At 37.0% G+C, this 13,543-nt stretch overlaps 1 protein-coding gene across 2 annotated transcripts in view; it reads left to right on the top strand.

Annotated features, from left to right (window-relative positions):
* GBE1 (1,4-alpha-glucan branching enzyme 1) overlaps positions 1 to 13,543 on the top strand; it is a 168,716-nt gene that overhangs the window by 26,139 nt on the left and 129,034 nt on the right. For both annotated transcript variants that reach the window (XM_040582917.1, XM_040582916.1), the window contains exon 2: positions 13,087 to 13,256. In XM_040582917.1, the coding sequence (XP_040438851.1) occupies positions 13,087 to 13,256 (170 nt within the window). The remainder of the gene's footprint in view (positions 1 to 13,086; positions 13,257 to 13,543) is intronic.

Below are 13,543 nucleotides of genomic sequence, written 5' to 3'. Positions count from 1 at the left end.
GCTGTGAAGCCAATGCGGTGCTTCTGCTAAGGCATCTGAAGCTGGTGTGATAATGTAGAAGGAAAAGTAGCTCAGTGGTGTTCCTGCTGCCACCCTCAAATCCCTCCAGATCCTGTTTTCCAGTCACCAGAGGTAAGATTTTCTTCCTTAAAACTGTCTTCTAAAAGGGCTGCTTTTCTTCTTCGGCATTACAGGGAACCCAGCTAGCAGACCAGGTGTGCTTGGTGAGTTGAATGTGTGGTCTATGTGAATAGCTCCATACATCTACTGAGCCTAAATAGAAAACAAAACACTCCCTGATCAAACCAGTGAAGACTGGTCAAAACTGGCACAGTGGTCAGCAACAAAAGCGAAAGTATACCTTTCTTTCCCATCCTGTGTTTAGTACTGGTTTTTCTATCTATTCTTTATATGTAGAAACTTCACACATGCTTTTCTTTCTTGAACCACTATGGGACCAGTATGAAATTTTCTTTGTTCTCAGTAAAATAACAGAGATGTAATCCAAAATTGGTGACAAGTACTTGAAGAACCTACATTGGGAGTATTATTTTTGTGCAAAATAGGGAAAACCAACCACCTTTTTTTAAGTAGCGTATGAATACATGCACATCCTAAAATTGAGGCTAAACTAATAGGAATTAAGGAGTTATTTAATTGGGTGGAATACTGTAGGTTTTGAGTCACACTAGGTGAGAGGAATACTGTTACAGGGAGCAAGGTCTGATGGGGTAGTAAAGCAGCTGGGTGTTGCTGTGGGTACTTCTCTAGCCAACTTTTTGGCAGCCTCTTAAGTTGGCTATCCATTTAATTCTGTTCAGATTTGACAAGGAAGCAGCCTTATAGCAAGGGGGATTTTTGTTAGTTTGATGGTTATCAGGGGATGACAAGATTTTATTTAACTTTCTAATGTAACTTTCAAATAGCGAACTGCTTGAATATATAAGCTATTGATCTGATCCATTAAATCAAGACTTTGTTTTTAATTTCTGGAACATATTTTAAGGGGAGGTAAAGTAGGAGTTGTGGAAATTAACATGAAGTTGTGCCTAGAGCAGCTGTGCGGTTTTCTGTTAGGAAATTCAAATAACAATTCAATAATAACTATGTAATGTGCCTGCTAAAGTGGGTTGGGTGGCAAAGGGTAGGGAGGAATATCTGGTGTTTTATTTGAAATAATCAGAAGTGACTTCTGAATTAAAAGCTTTTTCCTGTTTGGTAGACAACTAAACTTTTGATTCTTAACTTCTTGGGTGTTTATTTAGAAAGGTAAGTCTTTCTTGGCATTGTGTTGAGCTTCATTTATGCCAGTTAATGTTACTTGCAACATTACTAAGAACATGGAAGCCAAACTCATGCAGTAGACTTGAAATCCAAATTTGAAAAGAAAGAGATGGCTGCTTATGTTTACTGCTGTGGCAAGCTACTAAAAACACCTCACCATCCACAGCATTCAAATCAGATTTATTTAAACAACTGAAACAAAATTTATTAGTTACTTAAGTCCACACTATCTTGGCACTAGGTCAAAGCTTTTACAACCCATAGGAAGTGTGCGGACTTGCATCTCACCACACAGATAATTGCGATAGAAATGATACTGACTGACACTTCCAGGTTAGAAGACCTGCAAGAGGTAATAACATTTCCCCACCAAAAGGCATGTCACAATTCTTTTTAAGAAATTCTGTGGGTTTTTTCCCCTGAAGGCTCTTTGTAGCTACTGCTTTTAGTTTGTGTTTCAATTCCAGCTTTGTACTGGTGCTGTGGGAACCATTGACTTTCCTCCAACTAGACCTTGATATCTATTAATACAAAGATAGTCTGTTAGAAATAGTTGGCCGTGGAATCAAATGGGAATTGATATGCTTTTATTTGGAGCTTCATTAAAAATAATTCTGATAAATAAAACATTTGAGTGAATTGTTTCCAGGTTAAGGTGTTTTGAAGTGTATGTTAATATGAGTAGAAACTGTTTTGGAAGGTTCCACTAATAACTACATGCTTCTAAGAGGAAAAATAAACTGCTTTTCATACAGGGGGGAAATCTACCTTACAGTTTCCTGTTAAATAGTACTGCATAACAAGAAAAATTTGTGTACTTAAAGTAAAAATGCACTAGTAAACCAGATGAAATTTTGACTCTATTGTCGCTATTGCAAACAAATTAATAATGATACTGTTCCTGTGGCTTACCTGAGAATGTGATTAATGTTCAGTATTACATATTCTAGTGTGTTTTGGCAGTATGAAAACCTGAATGTTTAACGAGAACACAATTTCAAATTAAAGTAATAAATCAGAGTTACTGAAGTAAGGCCTGCAGTATGCCACGCTCCTCAACGGGCATTGAGAGTGGTATTTTGTCCCACATACTTTTGGCAGCAAAAGCCTCTTTATCAGCTACTGTCTTTCCAGTCACGCTTGTGTTCATGTCTTTGCTACATGCTCCGCTGATTACCTTGGAAAAGGGCAATGCTGTAACTGTTCAACTGACCTTTCAGTTTATTTTCTCTTGTGTAATATGAAACATGAGCTAACGCAGTCTTAGTCTACTGATTCCAAGAAAAAAAATATCTCTACGCTTCTGCAGCTTTCTGCTCAAATATGATGGAGTTTCTCTGTAGTTACGTTAATTCAAAAAGAACTCCATCAACTTGCTTTGGATATCATCACAACTGAGAAGGAAATTACTGTAGGTAGAAGAGAGTTTATAGTGTACAATTCATGCATAATTAAGACTACTTAGCGGAGGGATAGTGACACAATGACTATTCAATGAAGAAATCTCAGCTGTAAAGCGTTTATCTGATAAATGTTCAGTGTGTAGAACTAAATAAATGACATGATACTGGTATGTACTGGTATGCTATGCTACTTTGTTTCCTTATATACAGGGAAAAACACATAGAACTCCCATTATTTTGAAATTGGTGTTTTATTTGACTGTTCCCTCATGACATGGAAGCTGTCTTGAGTGCTTTGGCAGGTACAGAATATACATAGCTGTGCTCTTTGGGACGGTTGTAACATAGCTTGGTATCATACAGTTTTTTGGGGCAGCTGTGTTTTTATTTGAGGGTGTCTTTTAGTTTAGGGTAAAAGTGACTATATACCTTTTATCTCAGTAGTGGGTAAAAGATAAAATGGCTTTCTTGTAGCAAGTGTTAATACTTAGGTATACACTTCTCTGTCTTCCCTCTCACTTGAATTGATGTCTCTAAATAGTTTACTAGGCTTCTGATGGAAAATAAATTGCCTCTTGGTCCTTTTAAACACTAGTAATTTGTTACACTTATACTGCGGGGTGCATCCATGTGTTTCTAATAAACTGAAGGGGGTGATAGATGAACAAACATGTGGAGTGGGTAAGAGCTGCTAAATATTGTGGGGAAGGGTTTTCTTAGGAGTGGGATTGGCTTAGATAGGTCAGTGGAGCAATTATTGCTGAATGATTGCATTAGGTTTGCATTTGATACATCTTGTAATCACTCCTGCATTTGGGTCCAAATTGAGCACCGTGCATGTTTATTACAAAGCTGATGGCAAAAACACTACAGCTGTCAAATGCTGGTGAAGCCACTAAATTATGCTAATGTTTAAAGCAGGGAAGAGGCTTGCTTCTAGTCCCCTGCACTGTGCAGAAAGCACAGTGCCAGAACTGAAGTCAGCAAATAATCTTCTTAAAATACTACTGAAAGGTATTTATCTTTATTAGACTTCATAGCTTACAGGTCTTTACCTCTCTGTTAGAAACAGCAACTGCTTGTAAGATGTCAAGAAAACTCTGTAGTTTCCCTTTGTTTTCTGGCAGTTTTTATGTTTTGTTGCGTTCCTACGTACCAGACTGCCTGTTGTTGTTGGGGCTTGACTTGCATATCACTGTACTTTAAATTGCATTAGAAAAAGTTGGTGCTGAATTGGTCACTTGACCTGTATGAATAACTTCAAGAAAAGCAAGTGATTATTTATTAATTATCCACCAGCAAATATTTAATTTTTAAGATACTGCATTTAGTTGGAGACACAAAGCTGTGTTACCTCTCCATACTGAAATCATGGAACATCCAAGGAGAGTTTGGATTTATTCACTATCTGCAGAGTAGAGAAATTGGAAAAGTTGCTTTTGATGTTTTTGCTTCTCTTGCTGGATTTTGAGTTCTCTGCCTCATGGAGTCTTTAGTAACTAATAACAGATTATTTCTTTGGTAGGTATTGTAACAGAAATGGTTTAACTGTGTAAGTTCCTTATTGGAATAACTGGATCCCCAAATTATTTGGGTAAGAGTTAATTTTATTATACCTGAGAGGAACTAAATATTATTGGACAACCTGAAGAATCCTTAGTTTTCAGCTGAAAATGTATGTTAAATTGCCTCTGACTTTGGAGAAAAGCAAAATACTTGTGTAGTGAATATTTTTAATAGAGCAACTAGAACCTCTGGGAAATTCAGTTTTAGCCTCACACAGACTTCTTAAGATTGTGATTTCAGAAACATGTAAGATCTTTACTTTTAACCTGCAGAAAAGCAAAATTAAATTATCATCTCTTTCTGGATCTCTTAACATTAGCCATTGCTATCCCATAGAACATATCTCAGAATTCTTCTAACACTCCAAAAGTTGCATGTGTTCAGGGGTTGCTTAATCTATTTAAATGCATATTAAAAAGACTACCTGAATGAGACAGGATTTCTCTATACAGAAAGTGCAAGTCTGTAATCTAAAACTATAAAGTTGATTTGTGTTAAAATACAGTAAATCTGCTGTTCTGAAGTAGTCATACCTACCTGAGATTTACTGTGCCTTTACTATTTTCCTTAAGTGTGATTACTTTGTGTAATCCTCTGAATAATGGAGTGAAAAGTGAGGAAAGGGAGGTGGAGAAAAGAATGAAATAAAATTCAAGGCTTCTGTTTTGATACACTTTCACTAGTGACAAATGAAGTTGAAGAAGCAACTGCAAACAGGAATTTGCTTCTGCCATGTAATTCTAGTGCAGCACGGTCTGATGCATTTGATTTGTTGGGCTGCAGAAAGTTGCTTTAGGAAGAACTTGAACCATCCTATTGCTGTCTTCCTTCAATCCATCCCCTTATAAGCAGCTGAATGATGACAGTTTGTGGAAATAATCAACACAGAGTAAAGGAGAAGATGAGAATCAGGGACTCCTAATCTGAGCAGGGACTTTGCACTGGCTTTGGTGTCAATGAAAGTGTTTGTAACTGCATCTTCAAAGTAATAGCAGCAATATTAGAAAAGGTAATTTGTGAATGGCCTTATACTCTTTATTTTGAAATATTCAGAGTCGTTGCATCTACATTTTAAACCTCTATTTTCATCTTTTCATTTTCTTTTCTTTTTTTCTTTGAAGTGGTAGGGATCACAGCAGGAATAGAAATGGGTATTATTAGTGATGATTGTTTCAGGATTGTCCAGTTTCATATTCCCGTGTGCTCTTCCTTTGACTGCCTTGAAAGAAATTAATTCTACTCTGGCTTTCCAGGAAAACTCAATGAGAGTACAGCACAGTCTTTATCAGAGACCTTACAGCTGGCGTCGTGAAGTGGCAATTACCACTTCTGTGATTTACTAATGGTGGTTAAAGATACCTGTTGCACACAGTGGACTGCAAGGTGGAGATCAAAAAGCTGGTGCCCCTCATCCAGTGAGCCTGGACCATGTGGCTCTGTATAGATGCATCAGATCAAAGTTGCAGGCAGGAATTCCTATTGTATAGGCAGGCTCTATGAAATGTTGCTTTTTGAATTTGACTGGTTACCCTGCGGGCTGTGGCAGGCCACAGGGGATTCTGATTTGATAACAGTTTTCTGAGCAAACTTTACTGCTGCAGATGAACTTTTTTGACTGGATGCATAGTGCTAAGAGCTGCTTAAGTAGAGAAGTTTGACCTAAGTGTTAAAATCACATCTTCAGACTCAAACGGTTCCTCTTCTGTAGCTATCAAGGTTTTTTCAGGGAAGCAGTTGCTGTTTACACATTTGGTGTAGGGCCTTAGATGATACCCATCATTGCTAACTGATGACAGCATTCCAAGATTTTGGACATCATTCTCCAAAGAATGGACTGCCTGTGATATCAGAAGGAGAACTGCAGCCTCTCAGCCTTTCTTGGTATATAATTCAGAACTAGGTTTTAATCCTTTCTTTTGTTCCTACAGTAGACTATCAGAACTAAAATGGGCAATTTTGGTTAGTTATTTGCCAGATTTCAAAGTGTGGCTTTATTTGAGAAATACATTATTTGACTAATACATTATTGTAGAAAAATTAACCTTTAAAAATTGTTGCAGTTTATTCCTTATCCTATGGAGGTATTATGCTGGTGAAAGTGTGGCACATCTATACTGTGATTTGGATTTTTTGTTAGTTTTTTGACCCTTTTGATTGTCCACAGGGATCACGAGATAAGAGTGGATCTATACCAAAACAGGGAATGGTCCACATAAAGATCTGTTTACCGCCTCAGTGGGTGAATATGAGTTTCACACCGCCTGACTTCTTTTCCACACCACTGGCCCCAGTGTTCCTGCACTATCGTAGTGAGCTTCATTCACCAACTCGGAACCCAGCGTGCTATCTCAGTATTGTTCCAGAGCTGGGATGGGTTGCATTCTTGTTTACAAGACTTATGAATCCTTTAAAATAATAAAAAAAACCCCAAACAACCACACCCTAACATAAATCCCCAGAGAATCAACAGAGCCCTATTCTTGACGCTGTGGCACTGTGACTGGAAAGCTGCAGGAGAATTTCAGGTCAGTGTAACTTTGGAGCAGAGGGTGATGGTATGTTAGCTGCTAAACAGAGCTGCTGTGTAGGGATTTTGGGAAGAACCTATGATTTCAGCAGAGCACTATAGCAGTTTTCCAGTCATAGTAATAAGTGTGGGAAGACCCAAGGCAGTTTTGAAAATGGAGTTCAGAAATCTTAGTAACTTTATGAATAGTGTTGTTCATGATACATCAGTGATGATACAGGACAGGATTTGATGGCCTCTTTGCTTTCCTATTCCCTGCTTTACTGTAATGCTGATACAGCTTCTTCTGCGGCAGGGAAGAGTGGAAGGTTGAAAATAAGAGGCAGCATTCCCCTAAGAGGCTTCAGGATTGAGCTGGTAAATAGGATAAGTGGTATCATGAAATCTGAAACATTTCTTAACTTTTTTTTGTTTAACTGAGGAGGAAAAGGGGAAAACAAACCATTTTTCCCTTTCTGCTTTTGATATTTAAGTCCTTCCAACACCTGCCTAGGAAGAAATGTGAAGAGATGTAACAAATTTAAGTAGTGGAGAGTTTTCTTTTCTCTTGGACTGTAGCTTTGTTTTTAACACTGCTATTACTGTAAATGTTGTATTTATTGGAAAATGGGAGGATTTGGCTACGCAGAGCACCTTACTGGGCATTTTCTTTCATATCCTTTTCCTTCTGGGATCTGCAGAATTGGGCTTTCCATATGGACACCAGATACCATTACCAAAGTCTCTCTTATTTTTTCATGTTTTGTATAAATTAGCATTAATTAATGGACCAATATTGTAGAAATAAATCATGACACAAAAGCTGGTGTGGAAAAAATGAATCTAAAACATGAATAGCTACTAAGATCAGCACCAAAAGCAGAAGAGGGACCACAGTGATTCATTTCAGTGTTGATACCACAGGTTTTAAAATAAGCTGATTGACTGTTCTATAAACTCCAGTAACTACAACTTTAGAAAAACGTGAGAATGGGCATAAAAATGCCTTGAAGCTTTGCAGCTGTCTTGGAGTTCAGCACCAGACTGATTAAATGAGGGTATCATGTATGCTGCTAAGGAATTTTTTGTTTATACTAGTTTCAGTTTAGATTAATAAACAGAACTTTTGGATTTAACCAGATAAGCTTTAGTTTCTAAAGTTTAAGATATTAGAATACCTTTCTGTCATTTTACAAGGTGGTCAGGAAGGAGTTAGTACGTGTGGTTGCTTGGATGAATAAAGACCTGAAAGCTTTATGTGGAGCCTTAATTCAGTATTCTGATTTACCATGAGACTTCCATGGTCTGCCAAAAGTGTTATTTCACTAAGGCAGTTGACTTTGGGAAGGAAGGGGCAGGCTTAGCTTTTTTATTCTTATGCTTCATACTGAAGCTACTAATTTTAACGTATGCCTGAGAGTTTTAATGGGATCAATAGCTGAATGAAATCAGTGGTGATAGGAACTACAGCATCAGGATGGTTTTGTATATCATGGTTAGCAAATAAATAGAACACTGTTGCTTTTGATAAGAACTGTATAGCTTTTCATTGAACTGAAAGTTTTCATGCCATCTTTTCCTCTGATCTTCTTCTCTGATAACTGTATAACTTGACTGTATAACTTTTAGATTTCCAGGTATCCATAAGACAAAATGTATGAGGGTGTTTTTCACCTGAAATCCAAGACCTTGGAGTAGCTAGTGAGTTGGTATTGTCTTTACTCCTTCACTGTGAAGGTTATTTTATTGGCAAGATGCTTGCTTTCTGGGTAGCCATTATACTAATTCATGTTTGATGTTTTAATCCTGCTTTGATGAAAAGTCAGCCAATTCCTACACTTCTATTGTAAGGCTTTAAACAAAGCTGCATATAAAGCGTGGGATTTAAAGCAATGCTGTGTTACAAATTATGAATGTAACAATAGGAAAAGACTGTTGTGACCCTGTTTCAAATGATGTTTACGATTACCAGTATTTCACAGTGGAACAGTGGTAGAGAAGTGGAAAAAATGCTGGTGTAAAAGTAGCATTCTGTTACCAAATGCCTTGTTTCAAGCTGGGCTTATGTGTGCTTGGGAAAATGTGAAGACTGTGAAGTCTTTCTTTCCAGTAACTCTGAAGAAAACACCTAGCTTTGGTATTTTAGTTTTAAAACCCATTGTTGTTTTGTAAGAACTTCAGGAGCAAGGAATACATTGAAAGCAGCCCTCTTCTGCTGTCTTCTGCACTTGTTAGATGTGTTGTGTTGTACTTGGCTGTAGTAAGGGACTTAATGTACAACTTTTTCCATTTACTTCAGACTCCTCTATACCTGAAGCTCTGTGGATCCTGTTGTTGCTCCATTTATTTTTTTTTTGTCCCAGAGTTAAAGGTTGTACTTTTCAAGGCATATTTAGTACACTTTTTACCTTGTAATCCTCTTCAGTGTCAATTTCAGTGCAGGGAAACAGAAAAATCTTGAAAGACTTTGCAGTCATTAAACTGTGAATTGAGAAGTATGAAGGCAGAGGTCAGCCTTTTGTCCTGACTTGTAGCTCTGGATGCTGCTGTTGACTCTGTTTGCATGCCCAGAATCTTACAGGATTGTTTCACCTTTGAAATGCGTCCCATGTGTCCAGAGTCTGTCTGACTAAATATATATGTGTCATATGAGTATATAGGCATAACTGAACATGACATAACTTTCAGTGTTGAGGGGATCACGAAATACGGTTTTACCAATCTAATGTCTAGCTCTCCTCTTTTAGCACTTGTATGTTATTAGTGAACAATATAGATCTTTGGAACCAGTTGAACAAAAAAATGTTTTCCTGTCATCTTCTGTGTGTAATCTTGGGATTTCAGTTTGGAAGATAAAAAAGTTTAACAAGCCTCGGTAATGTAGAAATCAAAGCCGAAATTTCTGTGAAAGCAAAACCTTGTGTTTCCTAAATCCAGATCATGAAGCACACACTTAACTCCATCCTTTAAAGCAGCAACAGGATGCAGAACTATGCTTCTGCTGTTTTACAGGACCTTCTGTGATGGGTAACCCAGATGCTTCATGTCCTGAGATGGGTTTTTGGAATAGTTCACAGCACAAGGAATTGATACGTTTCAAAAGCTGTTGGGTTTTTTTTGTGAACTTAGATCAAACTGAAGTTTTATATTTGCTAATTTCAGGAGGTGGTTAAAAATAATAAAACCTGAATGCTTTCAATATTATAATTTAAAAACAATTCTGAAGAGCATTAGCTGTTTCAAAAATCATGATTTCTGCAGTGATGGTGTACCAGTAACACCTGAATTTACTTGCTCTGACGTAAGCAATATGCTTTGAATATTGAAGGAGCATTGTTACTGAGTGTACATGATGCTGTATTACTTGTACAAAATCTGTCCTATATAAAAAGCTATTATTGCAGTAATGTTTTAAATCCTTGGTCAACAACTTTTCTAATCTGCTCCCTTCCTTGACCCCTGAACCCGTCCCCCAAAATACATGATTTTTATTGAGAACATGATATTGTTTACCACTATTGCAAAGTGAGCTAAAAGAGTAGTCTTTTACAGTAATACTCATGATCATTTCACTTATTAAGTGTCATGGTCTCTTTGGGCCACGATCTCTTTGATTGCTTAAACTTTGGATTTACTGAAAGACAAAAGCTGAAATGGTGGATGTGCTCTTACTGCTTCTGTAACAAGAATCCAGAGCTTACAATGTGTGTATTACTGTCAGTGATTTTCCCCCAAAGACATAAATCACATAATTGCTTTGTGAAAGTCCGTTTTCATCCCTGCTAACCCTTAAACTCACTCTCAAATTCAAAATTTGTTTGCTGCTTATTTCCTCAGAATGAGATGAATGGGCTTGATTCTTCTTTGCTAGGGAGGACTCACCGAGGAGCAGCAGTAAGCCATCAGTGTGTGTGCACCTCTAGGTTATACAAAGTGTTATCGTAGCGGTTTTCTTTTCTGCACAGATATTTCAGTCCTTCTCTGTGACCTGCTGTTCTTCTGTGTTAATAAATGTATCATTTCCTTCCTCTCCAGCTTTCTAAGTTATGTACTACTGACTTAGAGTTCAAGGTGAAGCTTGCCACTTATTCTGCTTCTTTCTGAATGTGGGAAATACTACATCCAGCCAAAGGTGTTCTTAAAGCTGTGAAAATGTATTTGTACCAAGTATGGGGAGAAAAGGATTAATTTTGAGTAGATAACCTATTCCAAAACACCTTTTCTATTTGAAGTGTGTCAAATTTATTGCTGCACTAAGATCTTTTTTGGAGTTACAACAGCTGCCTATAGCATATAGAGAAAGGTTCCTGCTTCAGCTGCAGTGAAAGTAGTTAAAAATAATATATTTGACAGGCAGCAATTTTGAAACAGCTTATGTATGGCTGAGAAATAGGAATTTGCAGATAGCACTGTTGTCTCGTAGAATATAACCGATATGTTTTAAAGGAAGGCCTAAAACTTTAAAGCTATACAGATGAAAATACGCCCCACCCCGCCTCGTGCCGGGAGACCCCTTCAATAATGGAGTAATTTTGCCTTTACCAAACATCCTGTGTTGAACTTCTGAGGCTGTTTGTGACTTGTTCTGTTTTTCTGTATTTAAACTTTATTTATATTAATTTTTTTCTGTGATTGCAGTTTATTAAAACTTGTGAGTCAGCTGGGTTTGTGCATGTATGTAATACAATTATACTTGGGAATCTGACAAAATATTCTACCTCAAGCGCTATAAATGAAATTGATCACCACCACAGTAGTAGTTAGTAATGCACTTACCAGGATTATACCCATGAGCAAATTTGAAAGGAATGGTGCAGGTGGATGGGCAAAAATGTGTAAGTGCTTTTGCTGTAGTGTATCCTAAGACATATTCAAATCTTACTGTCTTTAAAGGTGAGCATTAGTCCTCATAATAAAAACTTGCTGGGAGATTAACCTTGAAAGTCGTCATAATGCTCAAAATTAATATAGGTAATGTTATTTTACCTTAACCAATAAATAGACATCGCAAACAGGCTACCTTTCTTCTTCTTTTTCTTCTTTTTTTTTTTTTTTAAACCAAAAAGGTGTTAACCCATAGTGCTGTTCTGCCTCTTTATTTCCTTTTCCAAAATACAGTAATGAGGCAGACAAGTTGTTCTTGCTGGTATTACTATTTTATTATTTTTTATACATTTCAGGAGACTCCTTTCCATTTGTGGAAAACACAAACACATTTCTAATTACAATGGCGATGTCTTATTTAAAACAAAAAAAACCCCTTTACATGTTATGTTTGGGTTTTTTTTCGGTTTTGTGGTTTGTTTTGTTTTGTTTTTTTTTTTTAAGAGGTAGCCTATTTGCAGTGTCAGAACTTAATGCTCTGATTTGTTTCAAAGTTTCATTTTAGAATTGGCCTTTAATTACTCCAAAGTAGAGGATTAATGTCTATTTACTGGTTAAGTTAAAATAACATTACCTTTCTTAATTAAATGCTCAACTGAAGCTTTAAGCTGCGGTTCTTCACATAATAGCTCACGTTTTAGGAGTCAGAGTTGACCCTCTTGTTTATATGGTATACCTGGTGTGTGTTTCTTGTTACGGGAACTTCTTGGAGAAAAACAGCAAAATATGTCAAAAATCTCCAAGCTGTTGCTAGCAAACTTCTTCATTAGAGGTTTAAGGCATTTTAAGTCCTACTGGTATAAGTAGGGTATGATCCAAACAATTACTTTTGCAAAGTGATAATTTTGTTTTCCAAATCACTGAAGTGTCAGGGGTCTGCAGAGTGATGCTGACGGTTGCTGTAAAGAGGTTGCCCAAGGAGCTGCTTTCTTTAAGTGCCAGACTAGTTTATCCATACTTACATGCTATACTGCAAACTTTTCGGTGTCCTGAAATTGCCTATTAAAACTGGCTGTGAGAGATGTAGCAGGCCTATACAATTCTCCCTGGGAGGCCTGTGTCCAATATTAATAAGATGGGGGGAAAAAGTGCTGGGCTGTTCAGAGTGTGAAGTTCTCCTGTTGTGTAGTAATACTATGATTTCCTGATTGCCAATCAGGAGCTGTAGTCTTGGATTTACAGTGCAAACCATTCCCGTAAGGTAGAGAAAATACAGACAAATACGAAGACTACAACTTTGCACTGTGTAACAACCAGGGAAAAAATTGTATGGCTTGTATTTGGTATTTTTTTCTATTTCTGTAGGGAACAGCGAATCTGATATTGTAGTCTTAGGACATAGTGTGACAGTGTGTCTCATGTAATTTTTTTTTTTTAGTGTTCTTACACTTGTTTATGTAAGAAAGGCACTTTCTAAAAGATCTTATCTGTTTTCATTGAAAGGTATTCTCTGTTTTATAACCGCTTGAAGAACATTGAAGAAAGTGAAGGCGGCCTTGATAAATTTTCAAAAAGTTACAAAACCTTTGGAGTTAATCAGTTTATGGATGGCGGAATATATTGCAAAGAGTGGGCACCAGGAGCAGAAGCAGTGTTTCTCGCAGGTGACTTCAGTAAGTATTTTAGGAATATTTCTTCTTTTCTGCACTATGTTTTAGATCATTACCTTCTTTGCTTAAAGACAATTTTTAATCAATGAGGAAATTTTGATAGTGAAAATGTGTATTGTGGTTGAAACTAATACTGGTTTTACTCTACATTGTAGTAGCCTTAGAATGTACATGTTTCAGTTGTATGGTCAGTATTGTGTGTATTTTTTTTTTCTTCTAATACCCGTAAGATGATGACTTGTGTAAAGGATCTAGCCCAATTACACTTAATCTGTAGGCTGTGTCTAAAT

Source organism: Falco naumanni, chromosome 2, assembly GCF_017639655.2.
Source record: "Falco naumanni isolate bFalNau1 chromosome 2, bFalNau1.pat, whole genome shotgun sequence".
NCBI classification, from domain to species: Eukaryota; Metazoa; Chordata; class Aves; order Falconiformes; family Falconidae; genus Falco; species Falco naumanni.
Note: the sequence above shows the minus strand (reverse complement) of the source record. Positions and strands in the feature narration are given on the sequence as shown.